Source organism: Microcebus murinus, chromosome 18, assembly GCF_040939455.1.
Source record: "Microcebus murinus isolate Inina chromosome 18, M.murinus_Inina_mat1.0, whole genome shotgun sequence".
Taxonomy (NCBI): Eukaryota; Metazoa; Chordata; class Mammalia; order Primates; family Cheirogaleidae; genus Microcebus; species Microcebus murinus.
Window position 1 is genome coordinate 9,162,037 of NC_134121.1, and position 19,166 is coordinate 9,181,202.

The 19,166-nt window shown below is 50.6% G+C and overlaps 1 protein-coding gene across 3 annotated transcripts in view; it reads right to left on the reverse strand.

The window, feature by feature from the left end:
• Positions 1-19,166, reverse strand: part of GAS7 (growth arrest specific 7) — a 220,588-nt gene that overhangs the window by 136,082 nt on the left and 65,340 nt on the right. Inside the window, exon 1 of one of the 3 annotated variants that reach the window (XM_075994090.1) lies at positions 15,623-15,699. The exons of 1 other annotated variant lie outside the window; for it this stretch is intronic. Coding sequence is in view for 1 of the 2 variants with exons in the window: in XM_075994086.1 (XP_075850201.1) it covers positions 13,987-14,154 (168 nt within the window). In the remaining variant the exon portion in view is untranslated. Of the gene's footprint in view, positions 1-13,986; positions 14,200-15,622; positions 15,700-19,166 lie in introns of those variants that run through there. One more of the 3 variants, XM_075994086.1, reaches the window with a different exon arrangement.

A 19,166-nucleotide genomic window follows, 5' to 3' on the forward strand; every position in this document is an offset into this window, starting at 1 on the left:
TCTCCTTTGTTTTCACACGGCATTCTTGACACTTGACATAGTCCCTGTTACCGAACCTTCGTGAAGAAACTCGGCCTGTTCCCTCTCAATAGGTCGAGGGAACAGAGCACAGTCTGAATCAGAACCAGAAGCAGGGCAGGGAATTAAACACAGCACAAAAAGGGAATAAAGTGGGCTGCACAAGCCGATACAATCAATAAAAACTGCCGGGAGGTGCAGAATTCTGATTTCAGATCAAAGCTCCTCAAGAAATCTTGAAGAAATAACCCTGGCAGACCCTGGGCACGGCAGTATGGTCAGGTAGAATCCCAGTCCGACTCGAGTTCAGCCACACGCATTTCCCGACAGGAGGAAGCGAGTCTCGGAAGAGACACCACCGAGCCACCAGCTCACGGGAACTACGGTCAGATGCAGACCCGTGAGCGCACCGAGGCGGGGGCAGGAGAGCTGTGACACATGCCAACGCGACCCCGTGTCCCCTACAAACACAGGAGGCCACCAGGCCCACCTGGAGCACCCTGAGCGCATCCCCAGACACCCAACGAGTCTCTCGTCTAAGAAAGCAGCTCTGCCAGGCCCAGCAGGGGCTGTTAAAGGCCGGGGAAAATCCTGTGCTCCCCACTCACCTTCTTGAGCGTCGGTAAAGCTCTGGCGGGCGCAGGGAAAACCCAAAGGGCAAATCCATCAGACAAGGACCAAGGCGGGAGACCGCCCCGATTTCAGGGTGAGCCCGGCCCCGCCTCCCCGGGAACGCTCTGCACGCGGACTTGCACGAGAACCACGTGAGCTCCGCTACCTACCACGACTTCCGCTACGCAGGCGGTCCTCTCCCCAAAGACTGGAGCCCTGGTGGAGAACTGACGTTTTCCGAGGCACACTCGCAAGCAAGGCACCTCAAGAACACTCAGCATACCAATACTCGGGCGGGAGTATGGCGTGTGCTTGTCCCATGTTGGTGACGAGCTTGCAAGCTCCCGGATGCAGACAGCCAGGTTCTCTGGTGGCTGCCGTGCCCAGGGCACCCAGCAGACGGGCCTGCGTGCTGCAGACGGTCAGTAAAGGGCCGCGAATCACTGCTGGATGAAGGAGCGGGGAGGGGGTAGCGGGGAGGAAAGGTTTCCGAGGTTTCCTCAGGCAGTCTGCACGCCTTCGTCACTGCGGACGGCCGCAGCAGCCAGCCTCCAGGTCCCAGCACACAGCCTGCGTGCCACCCCTGCACCCCGAAAAGGAGACCGCAATGGGGTCCTGGGGACAGCAAACATTTCTGACACTTCTCTCTCAAAGAGCAGGGGAGGCAGTGCTGAATTCTAAGGCCCTCCTCAGTCCTAAAAATCCATAGGTCTAAGGAAAGTAATTGAAAATAAGGAGGCTCCTCAGTGTGTAAGTGACATGCGTGGAAGGGAGGGAGGGAGCCCCAGACGGCTGTGTGTCAAGAGCAGGGGAGTGGCAGGAGGGCCGCCGGAGACCCGTCCTCGCTTCACCGGGGACAGACCCACTGCACCTCGAGTGTATGCTGGGCACTGCACAATTTCAGTACATGAAGGGGGGAAAAAGGGCTTTCCTGGTTTTAAAAATACGTGGATGACCAAATGAGTGAGCTAGCACAGCTGCCGCCCTGTTAGGGGTACCAGTGAGCCTGGTGCCCTAAGGAGAGATGGAAGAGGCGGTTCAGGACCCCAGGCAGCCTGGTCACCACCCTTCTTGGCTCCACCGTTCCTATACACTGAGCCCCTGGCTGCGGCACCGAGGGGCTCAGGGAAAGGGGGCCCTACCGTCCCAGCACAAATTTCCTCGGCCAGCCTCTGAGCCTTGTTAAAGCTGTGCAGGCCCAGGCGGGTGGGCGAGAGGGGCGGCTCTGCGAGGCACTAATTGCTGAGCATCTTTTTACGAGGCGCAGCCCCGTGATCTGAATGGAATTGAGGTAAATCCCCACATGGCCTGATGTCTTTAACAATCACCCCTAATTTTAAATCACCCCTTATACCAAGAAGAGGAAGCCCTGAAAAAAAAAAAAAAAAAAAAAAAAAAAAAAAAAAAATCACCCCTAATTACACAGGGCAAGTTGCCACCCTGTCCTATTTCTGGAGCGGCTGCTCCCCATGCCAGAGGGGAAGGGTAAGTGCAATGTGGACACAGGACCCCGCCCGGGAAGGGGGTCAGGCTCACAGGTCCTGTTTCAGAACAGGGAGGGGCTGGGAGGAGGGGGCGGGCTCAAAGCGAACCACAGCTTCTCTGAGACTGTAGGGATTAGAAAAGAGAATTAGTGCAAGTTCCCATGCCTTGTCTTCCCTAATCCAGCCACCCAGAGTGCAAAATTAGATGAAGAGAAAACAGTAGAAAAAAATTAGATGAGGTCTGGGTGAGCCGGGACCTTTTCAGTCCTCTCTCCCTGCACGAGAGGTGAGCCCTGCAGGTCCTGGCACGCAGCTCTGCGGCCTGTACAAAAAGACAAATGTCCTTGGTTGCCTGGTCCTCAGCCTCCTCGAGATAAAATAAGCCACCTGCTCCGGAGAAGCACAACCATGCCTGCCCTAAGACAGAAAGAAATGCCTCCTAAGGGCGCACAGAAAGAGAACGTACAGTGAACAAAAAAATGCCTTTAAAGACCATGAGTTTCACAAGGCTGTGAATTTGAACCCTTGGTTTGAACTACGTCCTTTAAGACTTGCTCTCTGGTATCAGTTTCTGGCTGCAGTTCCTTCAACCCAGACGTCAGGAAGGCCCCCTCCCTCACAGGGTAAGTACAAATAGGAAGAGAGCTATCACAGGTAGGGAGAAAGGTAAGGAGGGAGGTGGGGCTTAGTGTAAATAATTAACTCATTTGTCATAGCAGGTACCTGACAGACAGTGGCAAAGTTAATAAATGGAGAAACAACAGGCAACATTTTATTTTGAATTCTGGAGGTAAATACCAGGAGAACTAAAAACAAACGCTTAGAAGTACAGCTATAAGGGGCGTGGGGGGAGAGGGTGAGTGTGTTGTTTTGTATGCTAAGCCCTGTAGTATGATTTGATTCTGGTTTTAACCATGGGCATGTTATCACTTTTGCTTAAAACAAGAACAAATGCTTTGGAGTTTGTAGCACAGAAAATGGAGAACACACCAGAATGCGAGGCAAATGAGCATTGTGTGTTGTTACAGGGATAACCTTGAGTTTGCTCTGATTTATATGCAAGAGTAAATCTCCTGCAAACTTCAGAGTGATTAAGAACAGATCTCTGTAACACCCTTCACAGCCAACAGAGACACTGGTGCACTATATCATCGCAACTAAGCAGCCCCTTAAAATCCTGGATGAGCACAGTGAGGTATGTTTTCTACACCTGACTCTTCTAGAAAACCCACAAATGAGCTAACTCGCATGGACATTCAGTTTGCCCAAGAATTCAGGTCCACTTCCAAACTCAACCATGCTGGCCCTCTCCGCAGCTGACTCCTGCCTTCCAGGCCCTACTGGGGGTGAAAACTCCAGGTTATGCTGACACAGAGTCACCCACTTTCCCCAGATGCCGGGAAATGACATCTTCACAAATGGCAGCAATTTATCCCAGCGCCTGAAATCATCGAAGCCAGTTAATGTCCTCAGTGTTTGGATGAGGATTGGGAGTGCCCAGATTTGAAGTGACTGCCCCAGAGTCTCAAAACTATGAAGTGGCAACCTCAGAACTCCATCCCCCCGAGTTCCCATCTGGTCCCCTTTCTCCCACATCCGTGTGCAGTTTGGAACACAGAGACAAGCTGAAGGGCTACTTGAAAAGAGGGGCTCCGCTGTCAAATGTGGACCACACCAAGCCAAACAGGCTTGCTGCGGCAGGACTGCTCAGACGTGACTGGAACACAACCTGACTTCAAGGTCACGGCCTTCCTCCCCCACCTCTACCGAAGGCCATGCACAGCCCGCCCAGCCCTCTTCCTCCCCTGGGGCAGCAAGACCCTAACTTCTCTCCTTGCTTTCCTTGCGGCCGCCAGCTCCCGTTCATTCTCCACCCAGCAGCCAGAGTGATTCTTCCAAGAAGATGCATCAAAAATCTAGCACGATGGTAAATCCACAGAGACAGAAAGCAGATGGGGGGTTGCCAGGGACTAGGAGGCTCCAGAGTGGCTACTTAAGGGGGGTGGGGTCTCCTTTGGGGGCGCTGGAAATGCTCTGGAACCAGACAGAGGTAACGGCTGCACGACACTGTGAATGCACTAAATGCCAGTGAGCTGTACACTTCACAGTGGTTACTTTCGTGTTATGTGGACTTTCGTCTCAATTTACAAAAAAGCCATCATGTCGAGCCCCAACTCAAACCTCCCCGATGCACGCCACCTTCCTCGCAGTAGAGTCTCATGTCTACGGTGGCCTGACAGGTCTCCCCCATCTCGCCCCACCAATTCCAGACACAGTGGCCTCCTCCTCATCCTCCAATCCAAGCTCATATCCACCTCTCTGTCCTGGCACGTTTACTCTGCCCTCCCCGGGACACTCTTTCCTCAGACCCCTGCAGGGCTGCTCCCTCATTTCATCCAGGTTGTGCTCAGACATCACCAGCCTGAGACCCTTCCTGTTCACACCAAATAAAATAGCACCTCCGGCCACCCTCTGCTCTGTGGAAGGAAAATAGCACACCACTAGCCTAATCGTCCATCCTAGAGTTATGTGTTTTTCAGTAGTCTGCTTTCCCAGTGAGGGCAGGACCTCCCTTATAAATGCCCAGAACCTGGAACAGCACCTGATAACGCAATAGGCATTCAATAAAAATGTCTTGAATGAATGAATGACTATCCATGCAAATGTCCATTTGGTCAAGGATCAGAGTTATTTGTCCAGGGATCACTTCCCCCCCAAGGGGCATCTAGACCGGCAAGTGCTCGGCAGGCTGACCCTGACAAACGCTCACTGGATTCGTTTCTTACAGCTGCTGTAACAAATGACCACAAAATCAAGATGTCGGCGGGGCCATGGTCCCTCAGAGGCTTGGGGAAGATCACTCCTTGCCTATTCCAGATTCTCTGGTGGCTGCCAGTGTTCCTGGTTTGTGGCTGCGTCACTCTAACCTGTCCCATGGTCACACTGGCTTCTCCTCGGTGTGTGTGTCAAACCGCCCTTGGCCTCTCTTATAAGGGCAGCTGTGGTTGCATTTAGGACCCACCCAGACAATCCAGGATCACCTCCCCACTCTCAAAACCCACCCTGCCACGTAAGGGAACACTCACAGGGATTAGGACCTGAATATTCTTGGGGGCCGTTCTGCAGTCCTCCCTACTCTCGAATGTGCATGCTGTGGCTGGGCTGTGGGACAGGGCTCAGGGAACAGGGCTCTTGTGCTGACCCTACGTGACCCAGACAAGGCCAACCCCCTCAGCAAAGCCCCTTATCTCACCTTTATAAGGAGGCTGTCACTTTTAAGATTCCATTCTTATCTAATATTCTGAGTCTTTGTATGGTGTTTTCACAAAGGCTAAAGGACTCCCCCAGGGCTTAAAGAAGAATCAAAGTCAGGAGCTGCCAAGTACAGAGGGTTTCCCTCCTCCCACCTGCAATCCTAGAAGTGGTTGTTACAGGGGAAAAAAAAAATCAAGCATCCATAATCCCACTGTTAGTATTTCATTGAATTTCTTCTTCAACAATATAATTGATGTTAGACCGTTCACCTGATGCCCCATTTTTCACTGAACACTATTACATAGTTCATCATGTTATTAAACCTCTCACTTTAAATCCATTTTAAATTCAGCCACTCCCCTGAAAACAGCTGTGGATCAGTGGTCTCTTCGAAGAAGGTAGATCACGGTCCCCTTCTGGCACAGGAAGCAAAGAAGCAGGAACATCCTTAACCATGGGCTAAGTGATAGGCACTCGGGCTCATGGAACCACCTTCCAAACCTGGGACGACTCTGCTGCCTATCACTCTTCCAAGGCATACACCTATGGCAGCAGCCACGGACCCGAGGAGAATATAACCCATAGTCCGTGGGCTCCGGGCAGCTCATGGCTAACCTAAGGCAATGACCCAAGATCAGCAGCTTGTAGTCCCCAGACACTCAGCAAGCCCTGGCAGGCAGCTGAGCAGCTGTGTCCTGCATGGCACCCACTTACTGGGCAGAGAGGACACACCTGGCATCTCCCTGAATGCACAGCTGGGCCATTCCTGAAGGACACAGGCTCAGGTGCCAGATGTCAGGGACCTCAAGGTCACAGCATCAAACACAAGAGCTGAAAGAGCATACGTCTTGCAGGCGTAAGGCCAGGGCTCCAGACCCCTCCCCAGCCTCCAGCTCTGTCCTTGTGCAAGCCAAAGGAGCTCTCTAGTCTTTAAAACGGTGATGCTGAACACCTACCTCATGTGGGTATTAACAGAATCCGACAATACAGCAAGTTGAAGGACTTTGTAAGCGCCATTCAAGCAGAGTGAGAAATGGTTTATCTTCCCATCTTTTAATGACCTTCTCACTGCCATACCCTCCCTTCATTTTCACTTTCTGTCAACTGCAATTTGACTTCCGCCCCTCACCACTCACCTGATCCCGTCCCCCAAGCTCACCTGGGACCTCTGACTGCCACATGCGACCTTACCGTGCAGTGGCTAACAGCAAGGGCTCTGCTCTGGGACCAGATTGCCTGGATTCAAGCCTCGGCTGTACCACTTTCTGACTGTACAACTGGGAAAACTACTTAATGTCTCTGTGCCTCAGTTTCCTCACCCAAGGACGATAATAATAGTGCCTTCCTTGTAGGACTTTTGCGGAGACGGAATGTGCCAGCAGGCGTCAAGGAACTTAGAATTACACTTGGCACAAAGGAAGCTGCTTATACACATTAGTATTCCCTGTGGTTTTTTTCCTAAATTTTTATTAACATAATATACACCCCAAAATTGCACAAAATAATGAATGATTATACAGTACACTCCACAAAGCTTCCTGGAAGTCCCTTCATGATGTGGATCTTCTTTATTCCAGAAGTAACTGCTATCCCAACTTTTCTAGAAATCACTTCCTTGCTTTCCCCAACAGTTTTACCACCAACGTACACATCCCTAAACAGAGAACTTTAATTTTACAATGTTTTTTCCCTTAAGCCCCTATGGTGAAATTTTGCATGTTTTTGAAGTTTATTTTCATTTAACACTACTGGAGTTTTGGGGTTTTGCTTCTTTCATTAAACTTTCTGTTTCTAAGACTGATCTGTGTGGGTGCACGGATCTCTAATGTCTCTGTGGGGTTTTTTTTTTTTTTCTCTTTCCCGAACAGTATCCCATCATGTGAGCAGAGTATTAATACAATGTATTTATTTGTCCATTACCTTGCTGATGGCTGGCTGGGTTGTTTCCATTTTGTTGCTATTATGAGCTATGCTGCTATGAAGATTATTCTAAGTCAGGTTTATAGGGTAGAATTTATAGATAATAAAATTCATCCTTTGAACGTCCAGCTTGATGACTCTGACAAGGGTATCGTCATGAACTGGGATTCTCAGTAGTTCTGACACCTGACCACATGCTCCAGCTCGTCTACACAGCACGAACCTCTGCCCGGCTCCTTCCCTTCCTCTGCAGGAGGAGGTGTTCTCTGAAGTCCCTTCCTCCCCAGCCTCACCCTGGCTCGTGCCCTCAAGGCTTGTTCCTTGAGGCTGCATCCCCAGTCCTGCTCCCCCCCCCATTCTCTCGCCACCTTCCATCTGCTCCCTGGGTGGCATCCCTGCGGGTCACTCCCAGGTCTGCACGAGGGCCCTGACTCGTTCAGTCTGAGAATCACAGGCCACTGACACCTCAAATTCAGCAGGTCCCAAAGCCAATTCTATTCGCCCCAATCGCTCCCTGCCATATATGTAGTCCCTATATGGTAGGCTCTAGAAGCTCACACCAAAAATCACATCTTTGAGTTTTCCATTTGTCAAATTCCCAACTGTCAACCATTTCCCAGGTCTTATCTAATCAACTGCCAAAATCTCTCCAAGGTTTCTCTTTCCCCACTAGTTCCTCTAGTCCTCTAAATGCCTCTCCTCTTCTGTGTGCCAGGGGAGTGTCCCCGCCACCCCCAATGAATGACCTCTGGTGGGCCCTGCATGGCATGCATGACACAATCCCAAGTCCTTCAAGGATCTCAACACTGTGGTGAACCAGTGGGGAATCTGTGGATTTTGCCTACTCCTCCCCCAAAGTCCCCTTCTTCCAGGGATAGCACCCATTTTTCCTGTGGGGCGTCACACCTCTCCGTTCCCAGGTGTGGACAACACTATCCACCTCCCAGACCCAAGGCTGGGGCCATCACCCCACCAAGTAGCACATTCCATCCCCCGGCCACAGTACCTGGTTCCCAAAGGCCACTCAACTCCATGGGATTTACTTAATCTCACGGAAGCAGCAGGTCTCTTTTGCTGATAGCCTCAAAGCAGGGAGGATGCCAGAGTCTGGAGTCGCCAGAGTCTTCAACGTGCAGCCCGGGTGAGAAAGAACATCCTGACACCTTTAGAACCTACAGATCCTATAGCCATGCAGCCTATGGATTCTACACTGGATCCAAAACATTCTCTTCTTTGCTTAAGCCACATTGATCTGGTTTTCTAACACTGCAAGAGAAAGGGTCCCATCAGAGGCTGCAATTTCCTTCCTTCCTCATCATCTCCTCCCACCCCCATCCTACTTCACCCTACCCCTCAGCCACATCAGTTTCTAAATCAAAAACAAAGCAAATACCAACAAAAACCACTCAAGCAGGTTGCCTCAATTCCCAGGCATTCCTTTGATGCCTCTGTGCCTTTGTCCATGCTGATTCTGAGCCTGAAGACCTTCCCCCTCTGGCCTCTGGGAATCCTCCTCTTCCTCTGGGAGTCCTCCTCCTCCTCTGGGAGTCCTCCTCCTCCTCTGGGAGTCCTACTCCTCCTCTGGGAGTCCTACTCCTCCTCTGGAAGGCCCCCCTCCTCCTCCCCCTTCCCTGAGCCCCCATAACATTCTGAGTGCATTTGCTACTGTTACCTGCTCACGACTGGCCTCCCCCAGCAGAACCACAGCCACGATGGCAGTGGTCGGGGCACACTCACTCTCATCTCTGCACCTCACCCTGGAGATGACTCCAGAAATACTTTCTTAACGGAATGGGAGCATAGTGGCAGAGCAGAAGAGAGACCCTCCCATGTGGGGTTGCTCAGGGCTCTGCTAAGTGTAGGTCTTATACATGGCCATGTTTCCAGGGTGAGGAAAGGGCCTAGGGCACACAGCTCGCCTCCAAAAATCAGGGCAACTAGAACATGTCACGCGAACAAATCAGGTGAAGCTGGTGGGGCGTTTGCCCTCACTCCAGGTTAGGGGCAGGGGGGAATAAATGTAATGTTGGGGCTTACTTCCTTTTCCCCAAGGGACCCCAGGGTGCCCCCAAGTCATGGGCACTGATGCCCCCATCCGCCTTATACCACCTCCCTTCTCCCCAGGGGATCCTTGAGCAGCCAGAGCTGGTGGAAGGAAGAGCCAGCTAGGGAACAAGGTGACGCATGGGCGGGGCAGCCGCCTGGACCTCCCCCCAGGGCTAGCCTGGCCAGGAGAGCAGGAGCGGCCCCACAGCTGATGCCAAAAGATGCTTCTAACCACAACTCTCCACCCCACCCCCTGCAGGTGGGGCTGCCCTTTTGCCCTCTTCCACACTGCCCTGTAGTGACTCCTTCTGCCCAGAGATTGACTCTGCGTTCACGCACAGAACCAACCTACCAGGAGGAACAGGGGGATGGGTGGCTCAGGCTTCAAGCAGGAAAGCAGCCTCCATTTGCCAAAGGTGAGCCAGGCCTTCTTGTCCCAGTGGCCGAGATGGCAGGGAAGAGTGTACAAGGGACTATACCCTATGATAGGTCTAAAAGGAGGTACGAGGGCCAGCTCAGGGCTGCGGGAGCCGCGCACATCTCCCAGCCAGGCACCCTCCTCCTTCTGAATGCAGAGGATCGCAGTAGGGCAGCTGAGGGGCAGAGCTTCGGCCGTGGGTGTGAGAGATGGGGACCTGGTGTCCACCACCCTATTAACAACTAGGGCCAGGGCCTTCTCCAAGCCCGGTTTCCTCAGCCTTGTGCAATAAGCCTGCTGCACGTGAGGGCCTACCTCAGGGCCCCTTCCAGCAAGGCGGCCTGTGCGTCATCAGAAAACGCCGTCCCAGCCTCCCTCCGCCACGCCCTGTTTACCAGGCGGGGGCTCCCCAGCCCACCGTGGAGCTCAGGGTGCATTCCTGGGAGTCCAGACGGGCTCCATGGGGCCCTGCGCCCACCACGGACACTGAAGCAGGCAGATGTGCTGCAGCAGGGACTTTGCGAACCTTTCTGGCCAGTGAAAAGTTGAACCTGGTCACGGTGTGAAGTGATCTGAGAGAGGCATCTTTCCACTGCCCTGGGGTGGTTCTGGCTGGACTCCCTGCACCGAGGGTGCGGAAAGTGAGGAATGAATTATGTTTCTTAATTTCTCCTTCAATGTATTTTTTTTTTTAGAGACACCCAATACAATAGATGGAGACAATACAATAGGAAAGGGACCCAGCCCAGGCAGGGCATGGCCAGTTACAACACTGCAAACGTGTCCACACACAATGCTTTGTTTTGGAAAGGAACTTGAATCTCCGTGACTTTTGCAAGGTTAGTCACCCTGGGTGCACCACCTAAGCATGCCTGTCCCTAGGCCCAGTCCCCCTCCACAAAGCTAACCTCTTGCCAACCTCACATACCCCAAATTGAAGAGCACAATTAGTTAACCTCCTTCCAAACTCTCTGATGCCTGGCTCAGCCTCCATTTCCCACCTGAAGGCACATAATGGAGACAGCGATGGCCCACAACTTTCTTCTTCCCTCCCACTATGTCTGAAGAATATTCTTATTATAGATTCTTAGACCAGCTCCTTAGCCCCTGCATAGGAGACCGGGAAAGGCAAGAGAGACAAGAACAGAGGAGGCTGAGTTCTACCCATTCCCCTCCTGGTTAGCAATTCTAAAGGCTCAGAGGGAAGAAATGGAAACTTTTGGCTCAAAGAACATTTAGTGGGGTTATTCAGGTGTAACAGACAGTTGAGATGAACAATTTATATATGGTTCCTTGCATCCTTAACACTTGGTGATTGATTTCATTATATTTCGAGCCCGACTTGCAAACTTGTCTCCTATTTAGCACAGATGATCAAAAGCGTGTGGCGGATACTCCAAAAAAATGATCTACATCTGCCCGTCTTGATTTCCTCACCATCTTCCTCCCTTGCATGGACATGGGCACTTGTACTCTCACACGACGTTAAAATCAGGACACCATTTCCCGTGGGCCTTTTCTCTGCCCTCATTCCTGCTGGTCTCCTTGCAGCTTTTGCCTTCACACCTTGAGACTTCTCCTTCTACACCTATGACACTGACCATCCTGCTGCTTCCTTCTCTGCCTGGCAGCTAGACCCAGGCTCTCAAAGCCCACACGTGCAAACATCCGGGACTCCGTCACGTCCATCCCTGGCCAGTTACCACGGTTGAGAGACATCCACTCTCCTCCCTCTGGCATCAGCCGACTTCGATGTTCCTTTGGGTACCAGCATCGCTCCTTTCTCGGCCCATGTGGCGAAGATGAGGCTGCCCCCATCTCCCAACTGTGTCACCCCAGGCTCCATGTGAAAGCTGCCCAGTGATTTTCCTGTCTCCTTTTTTGGGGGGGGGGGAATCATTGAGTGTTTTTAGAATCTTTCCCAGAAGGATGCTGAGCTAGAAAATGAAACCAATACAGAGGAGAAAGCAAAGTCTAGAGAATGGGACTTCGGGTGACAATGCCTTTACCTCTTCTATTAGTTATCGCTTGGGTGAAACAATTAGCCCAAACGTTAGTGGTTTAAAACAACAGTCATTTATCGTCTCAGTTTCTGGGGACCAGGTATCTGGGCACAGCCCTCCCAGACCCAGGGTCTACCCCAAGGCTACAACCAAGACATCAGGGCTACAGGCGACTCAAGGCTCAGGTGGAGGAGAATCTGCTTCCAAGCCCATTTGTGCGGCTGTTCAAAGACCTCAGGTCCTTGCTGGCGGTCAGGGCATTAGCTCCTTGCCACGTGAGCCTCTCCCCAGGACCACCGACAAGGTGCAGCTAGCTTCCCCCGAACCAGCCGGGAAGAGGGCAAGAGAGAGCGAGCAGGGCAGAAGCCACAGCCACTCTGTGACCTAGTCTCAGATGTGACATCCATCACTTCCGCAGCCGGAAGCGTCACTAAGTCCCACGCACACTCAAAGCGAAAGGACGACACAAGGGAGTGAACACCAGGAGGCAGGGAGCATCGGGGCCATCCCAGAGGCCGCCTCACTCATCTCTGGACGGGGCCGTGTGGACAGCCATGCACCTGTGGGCTTTTCTCTCATGAGGGCCAATAAGTCCCTCTGCCCCACACCTGGTTCTTGTGAAGCAGGTTTGACTTGGGCTGCTGCTACGTAAAACCGAGGGTCCATCAGACTTGGCCGCAATTCCTCCTCGTCACGTCACTGCTGACTCTTCCAGACACGCCCTTTCATTTGCCGGAGAGAAGCTTTAGCCTGTGACTTCCATCCCTTCTCCTGCCATGAGCTGCCACAACCGGATGACAGGATCCACCTCCTAAGTTGAGCTCTCAATTTTCCAGCCTCCTTGTCCTTCTACCTTTGTTCCTAACCAGGCTGCATGGCGCATGGGGCCCACCCTTTGTTTGCCTTCCTTGAAGTTTTCCAAGGAGCCTAGGACCTGGGGGGGGGGGGGAGGCTGGCAGTATGGCAGTACCATCTGAGCCACCCCCTCCCTCCCCAGGCCTGGATGCTCCCCTCCCCAGTGGATCCCACACATAGGCAGACCAGACGTCCCAAGCAGCTGGACAGGGTGCCTATAGAGTTTCCCAGGACCTGTGAAGGTTCCCGAAGGGCAGCCCAGCAAGCAGACTGCTCCTGCTAGCTGAAATGGTATTTCTTTGGTGGGACTATGTTGACATCGATCAGCTAGAATGGCTATGGCATGCTGATTTCGAGTGACTCAAATTGTTTATCTAGACAAGGGCCCATGCATCCTAGGGGCAGCCCAGTCTCCACCCTCTCTCTGCTACTGTCCCCTTGACCTGCTATTTTAAATCAGTGTTTCTCAAGCCTTGATGAATCTCAGAATCACCAGACGAGTTCCGAAGAAGTACGGTACCCGGGACTCACCCCACAGCGATTAACACAAACTCTCCATCAAAATGAAACTATCTTCGACTTGTTTTTTTTTTTCTGCTTTTGGTATCTGGTTGTTTTTGTTTGTTTGTTTGTTTATTTGTTTTTTAAGTTTCCCAGATAACTGCAACATTGGAAAGACTTGCTTTAAGTGGATGGCCACAAATCTTAAATAAGCACTCAACTCTTACTATTCTACGCTACGTGTAAATTCAGTGGCGGGTCACGGGGCACACCCTCGAGAGCATATTAGGAAACCGTGTCTTCCGAGCTCCCCGGTGAAGAGGTGCTGTGCAGTCCTGCCGCTCAAAGTGGGGTGCGGGCACCTGCAGCATCGTGTCGCCCGGGAGCTTGTTGGGAATGCAGGTCATGCGCTGCACCAACCCCCAGGTGATTCGTTTGCACAGGCAAGTTTGAGAAGCACAGTTCAAGCCACCCAACAACCCTGCCACAGTTACCCAGCGGGTTTGCTTTCCGAGTTCCAAAATAATCGTTCCATTTCTCAGATGATGGCCTTGCCTCACACTTCACTTGGAAAGACAAGAGCGACCTGACAGGAACTTCCCATCCACCCACCGCCCAAGTCCCACCCTACACTACCCACGGCAGTGCCCCCCTCTCATCTCAGCCTTCCCTCCCACGACAGTGCCACAAATGCTTCCTCCTACCAAACCTGCCCGCTGCCTACCTGTCAGCACCTCACACCTATCTTAAAAAACAAAAAAGGAATGAGAAACAAATATGTCTGCTGACCTCAGCCCCTGAGATCCCTTATTCCCCTCATGGCAAAAATTTTCACCAAAACTGTTACCTGTAGCCACAGCTTCAACTTTCTTACCTCTAATTCTCTCCTATCCACTCCACTGAGCCTGCTCCTCTCAGTGTCACCAATGTTCTCCATGTTGTCACCACATCCAAGGGCATCTGACTCTTCTACAGTCCTTGGCCACCCAGCAGCACTACATGTCCCTTCCTTCCGGGAACTACGGCTTCTCTGGGCTTCCATGGCATCCCACAAGTTTGCTCAAGGTCTCCTTCCTGGATCTTCCTCCTACATCCAATCTTAAATGTCACAGTGCCCCAGGGCTCTCTCCTGTCCCTCCCTCCTTTTCTGTTTACTCTCTTTAGTGGCCTCACCCTGTCCCGTAGTGTTAAGCATCCTCTACTTCCTGATGACCCTAATTTCACATCTCCAGGCCTGACCTTTCCCAGCTCTCTGGACTCACGGCCACCAGCTACTCCTCATCGCTACCCTGATGGCTCAGGACAATCTAACAAATTCAACAAAGAATCATTTCCCTCATTTCCAAAAGCAAAACCAAACCTGCTCTCCATGCCCCGTTTTAATGAATGCCACCACCCTCCATCCTGTTGCTTAGTCCCCGAGTCTAGGGTTCACCTTCCACACCCCATCCCTCTCACCCCCTGCCAGTCCTACCTCTAAGACTCATCCCCGTCCATCCGCATTTCTCCTTCTCTGCAGCCCTGCCATTCCCAACGCATCGTCGACACTGCCTACATTATTATGGTGATCGCCCTGTTTTGCTTTTCATAAAGCCCAAAGCATTTACCCTAACTCACAAGACAGTCACGCCTGCTTCCGCCTACCGCACTTTATGCCGCCTCCTGCAGCTAGGCTCACCTTCTCGCCCTGTGCTGCCCAATGCAGGAGCTGCTGGACGCATGCAGCTATGTAAAGTTAATTCAAACTCAAATCAAACGTCAAATTCAGTTCCTCAGTTTCACTGGCCACATTGCCGGTGCTGTCCGGTGTGGCTAGTGGCTAGCATGTCACAGAACATTCCCGCCACTGCAGAAAGTTCTGCTGGACAGCGCGGCTCTAGCTGTTCTGGGATGAGCAAGTTCCATCCTGCCTTGCCCTCTGCACTCGCTGTGCCTTCTGCCCGGAGTGCTGCTCCCCCACCTCCTCCCGTGGCCGGCTCCTTGTCAGCCAGGCATCAGCTGGAATGTCACCTCCTCAGAAGGGCCTTCCCTAAGCACCCATTCTACAGCAACCCAGCCCCTCCTCATGGTCACATGGGCCTGAGCAATTCTCCGGAGCGTTTAGCACCGGCTCACGCGTTTCTTGTTTATTTGTGTTTGTCTGCTTATTGCCCAATGCCACCTGCCATCCCGCCCTGCAGTGTACGTGCATGAGCGGGGACTAGTCGCTCTTACTCTCTCCACTGTGCTCCAGCCCCTCATCCTGGGCCTGCGGAGGCGACTGCCCAGCACACCCTGCTCGGTAGGTTCGAGTGCACTGTCAGCCCACGTCCTGTTCTCCAGTCACCCACAGCCATCACCTTTCCCCCATTTTCCCTGCCACCACCCCGTCCAGCCTTCCTCCACTCCGCCCTGCAAACACCAGCAGGTTATTCCTGTTACTGTTCCTCTCCTCAAATCAAGGCCCTGTCCTTACACGTTCTGGTCCCAAACGGCCTCCATGTCCCCAAATGTGCCATGCTTATTCCTACCTCGATGCTGCTGGTGAGGCCCTTCCTCTGCTCACAGCACTTGCCTGCTTCTCAGGGGAAGCCACACCTCCTCTTGCCTTCTAGGTGTGGCTCTGGTGGCAGCTCCGGCCCCTCCTCTGACCTTCTCCAGCACTTCCTGTTTGCAGACTGACTTTGCCACTCACTCACGAAGTCCGACCTCCACGTGCAGGCACACAGAGCGTCCCTGAGGTCACCCTGAGGCGTAGCCCTCAGGCTTTGCTAAGGATCAGAATCACCCGGAGAGCTCACAAAGCCCACACGCAGGTGCGGGCTCATAGAAGAGGACAGAGTCAGGCCTTTCCACTTTTTCCACATTCCCTGGATGATTCTAACACCCACCAAATTTGAGATCCGGGGCTTTAGAGCGTGAGACCATCGACATGAATAGCTCAGGTTCTGCCCATTTCCACCACCTCCGAACACCTAGCAAGTGACGGACGTGGCTAATAACCTTCTCCCGCACAAACTTGCTCTTCTTCTAGTAGTAAAAGGTACTCTCGCTGGAAGGATGAAAAACATTTCCCCCTCTCAACATATTCACATCTTAATAACTAGAACCTGCAAATGTTACCTTATGTGGCAAAAGGGACATGCAGGGTGTGCCCAAGTGAAGGATTTTGAGACGGGGAGTTACCTGGATTACCTGAGTAGGCTCTATATGCAATCACAGGGGTCTAAGAGGAAGACAAGAAAATCAAAAAGGGAAGAAGCCACTGTGACAATGAAAACGGAGAGACAAGGCAATGACCATGATGTGGAGCCAGGAGCCAAGGAAGGAGCCTCTGGATGACACAAAAGGAAAGGAATCCTTTCTCCCCAAAGCCTCCAGAGGAGCCAGCCCTGCCGACACCTTGATTTTTAGCCTTGTAAGACTCATTTCAGACTTAGACCCTGAGAACTGTGTGAAAATAAATATGTTGTTTGAAGCCACTAAGTTTGTGGCAATTATTACAGCAGCAGTAGGAAACGAATACACCTCCTGTTAAATAAGGTGAAGTTCTGTATGTCCAAGGATCATGATTTCCTATTTAACTCATGTACAGGCTGAGTATCCTTTATCCTAAGTGCTTGGGACCAGCAGTGTTTCGGATTCTGGAATATTTGCATTATACATACTGGTTGAACCCCCAAATCTAAAAATCTGAAATCCAAAATGTTCCAGTGAGCTTTTCCTTTGACTGCCATATGAGTGCTGAAAAGGTTTCATATTTTGGAAGCTTTTGGGTTTCAGATTTGGGATGCTCAACCTATATTTATTGGAATTTAACTCAGGTATTAAAAACTAGCACTATATAGTAACCCAAACAGCATGGTGTTAGTATAAAAAACAGATACTTAGACCAATGGAACAGAATAGAGAATTCAGATATAAGTTCATGTATTTACAGCCAACTGGTTTTTGACAAAGGCACCAAGAACATACTTTTTGTGGAAAGGACACCTTCTTCAATAAATGGTGCTGGGAAAATTGGATATCCATACATAGAAGAATGACATTAGAGCCTTATCTCTCCCCATATACAAAAATCAACTCAAGATGTATTAAAGACTTAAACATAAGGCATGAAACTATAAAACTACTAGAAGAAAACACAGGGAAAATACTTTAGGAAATTTGTCCGGGAGCAAAGATTTTATGACTACAACCTCAAAAGCACAGGCAACAAAAACAAAAATAGACAAATGGCACTAAAATTAAAAAGCTTCTGCACAGCAAAGGAAACAATCAACAGAGTAAAGAGACAACCTGCTGAATGGGAGAAAATATCTGAAAACTATTCATCCAACAAAGGACTAACATCCAGAATATACAGGGAATTCAAACAACTCAACAGTAAAAAAAAAACAAAAGGCATGAATAGACATTTCTCAAAAGAAGACATACACACGGCCAACAGGTTTGTTATAAAATACTCAACATCACTAATCATTAGGGAAATGCAAATCAAAACCACAATGAGATATGATCTTATACCAGTTAGAAGGGCTATTATTAAAGACAAAAAATAACAGATGCTGGCAAGGATGCAGAGAAAAGGGAACTCTCACACACTGTTGGTGGGAATGTAAATTAGTATAGCCACTATGGAAAACAGTATGGAGATTTCTCCAAAAACCGAGAATCGAACTACTATATGATCCAGCAATCTCACTACTGGGTATGTATCCAAAGGAAAAGAAATTCATATATCAAAGTGATCCCTGAACCCTCATGTTTATTGTAGCACTATTCACAGTAGCTAAGATATGGAATCAACCTAAGTGTTCATCCATGGATGAACAGACAAAGAAAATGTGGTATATATTACCCAATAGAATACTATTTAGCCATAAAAAAAAATGAAATCATGTCATCTGCAGCAATATGGATGGAACTGAAGGTCCTTATGTTAAATAAGCCAGACACAGAAAGACATTTTGCATGTTCTCTTACGTGGGAGCTAAAAGAGCTGATCTTGTGGGGGTACAGAGTAGAATGACTGAGACCAGAGGCTGGAAAGAGTAGGTGGGTGGGAGTGGGACACAAAGAGAGGTTGGTTAGTGGATACAAATCTGCAGTTAGACAGAAGGTGTAAGTTTTAATGTTAGATAGCAGAGTAGGGTGACTACAGTTAGCAACTAACTATAGTTAGCATTGCAGATTTCAAAGTAGCTAGAAGGAGGACCTGGAATGTTCCCAACCCATCGAAATGATAAATACTCAAGGTGATGGATACCCTAAATACCCTGACTTGATCATTACACATTCTATGCAAGTAACAAAATATCACATGCACCCCATAAATATGTAAAATACTATATATCAATAAAAAGGAAAAAAAAGCACTAGATGATCCATTTGGACAGGGCTTAGTTTGCCTTGTTCACTTGCGTCCACAACATGTAGCTAGTGCCTGCGGTGTACATCTGTGGATATCAAAATTCCTCAAGGGAGGCCTGTATTCCAAGTTGAAATTTGGCACACTCCTTGCTGGGCCTGGTAGCCTAACCCCAACTGTGTTTCTAATAGGGAAAACACAGGAGTTCCAAAATCCGCCAGGTCACCGAGCTCAGATGCCCTGATAAAGGACTGCAACTGTATTTTGACTTGAAGAAACCTTGGCCAGGTATACTCTGCCTCTTAGACCCTCATTCTCATCCAAAAAGTGCACAGCTCGGAGATGCGCTGTCCAATATGGTAGTTACTAGGCCCACACGGCTATTTAAATATAAATTCAGTTCAATTAAACAAAATCAAAGACCCAGTCCCTCAGTCACACCGGGCACATCTCAAGTGCTCACCAGCCACGTGTGAGTGGCTGTGTGCCGGGCAACACAGGTGCACGTTTCCACCGTCATGGACAGTTCTGTGGCCCTGTGCTGGCTCAGGGCACCTCTCCAAGCATTCTTAGCTCTGGCCCCAGCCCCTGACTACAACAACTCAGGAGGAGAGAAATGTGGCGACCACACCCAGTTCCCTGCTGGAATTCATTCTGGAGCATGAGTCCCAAGACACTCAGCCAGGAATGACATCCAGTGACAT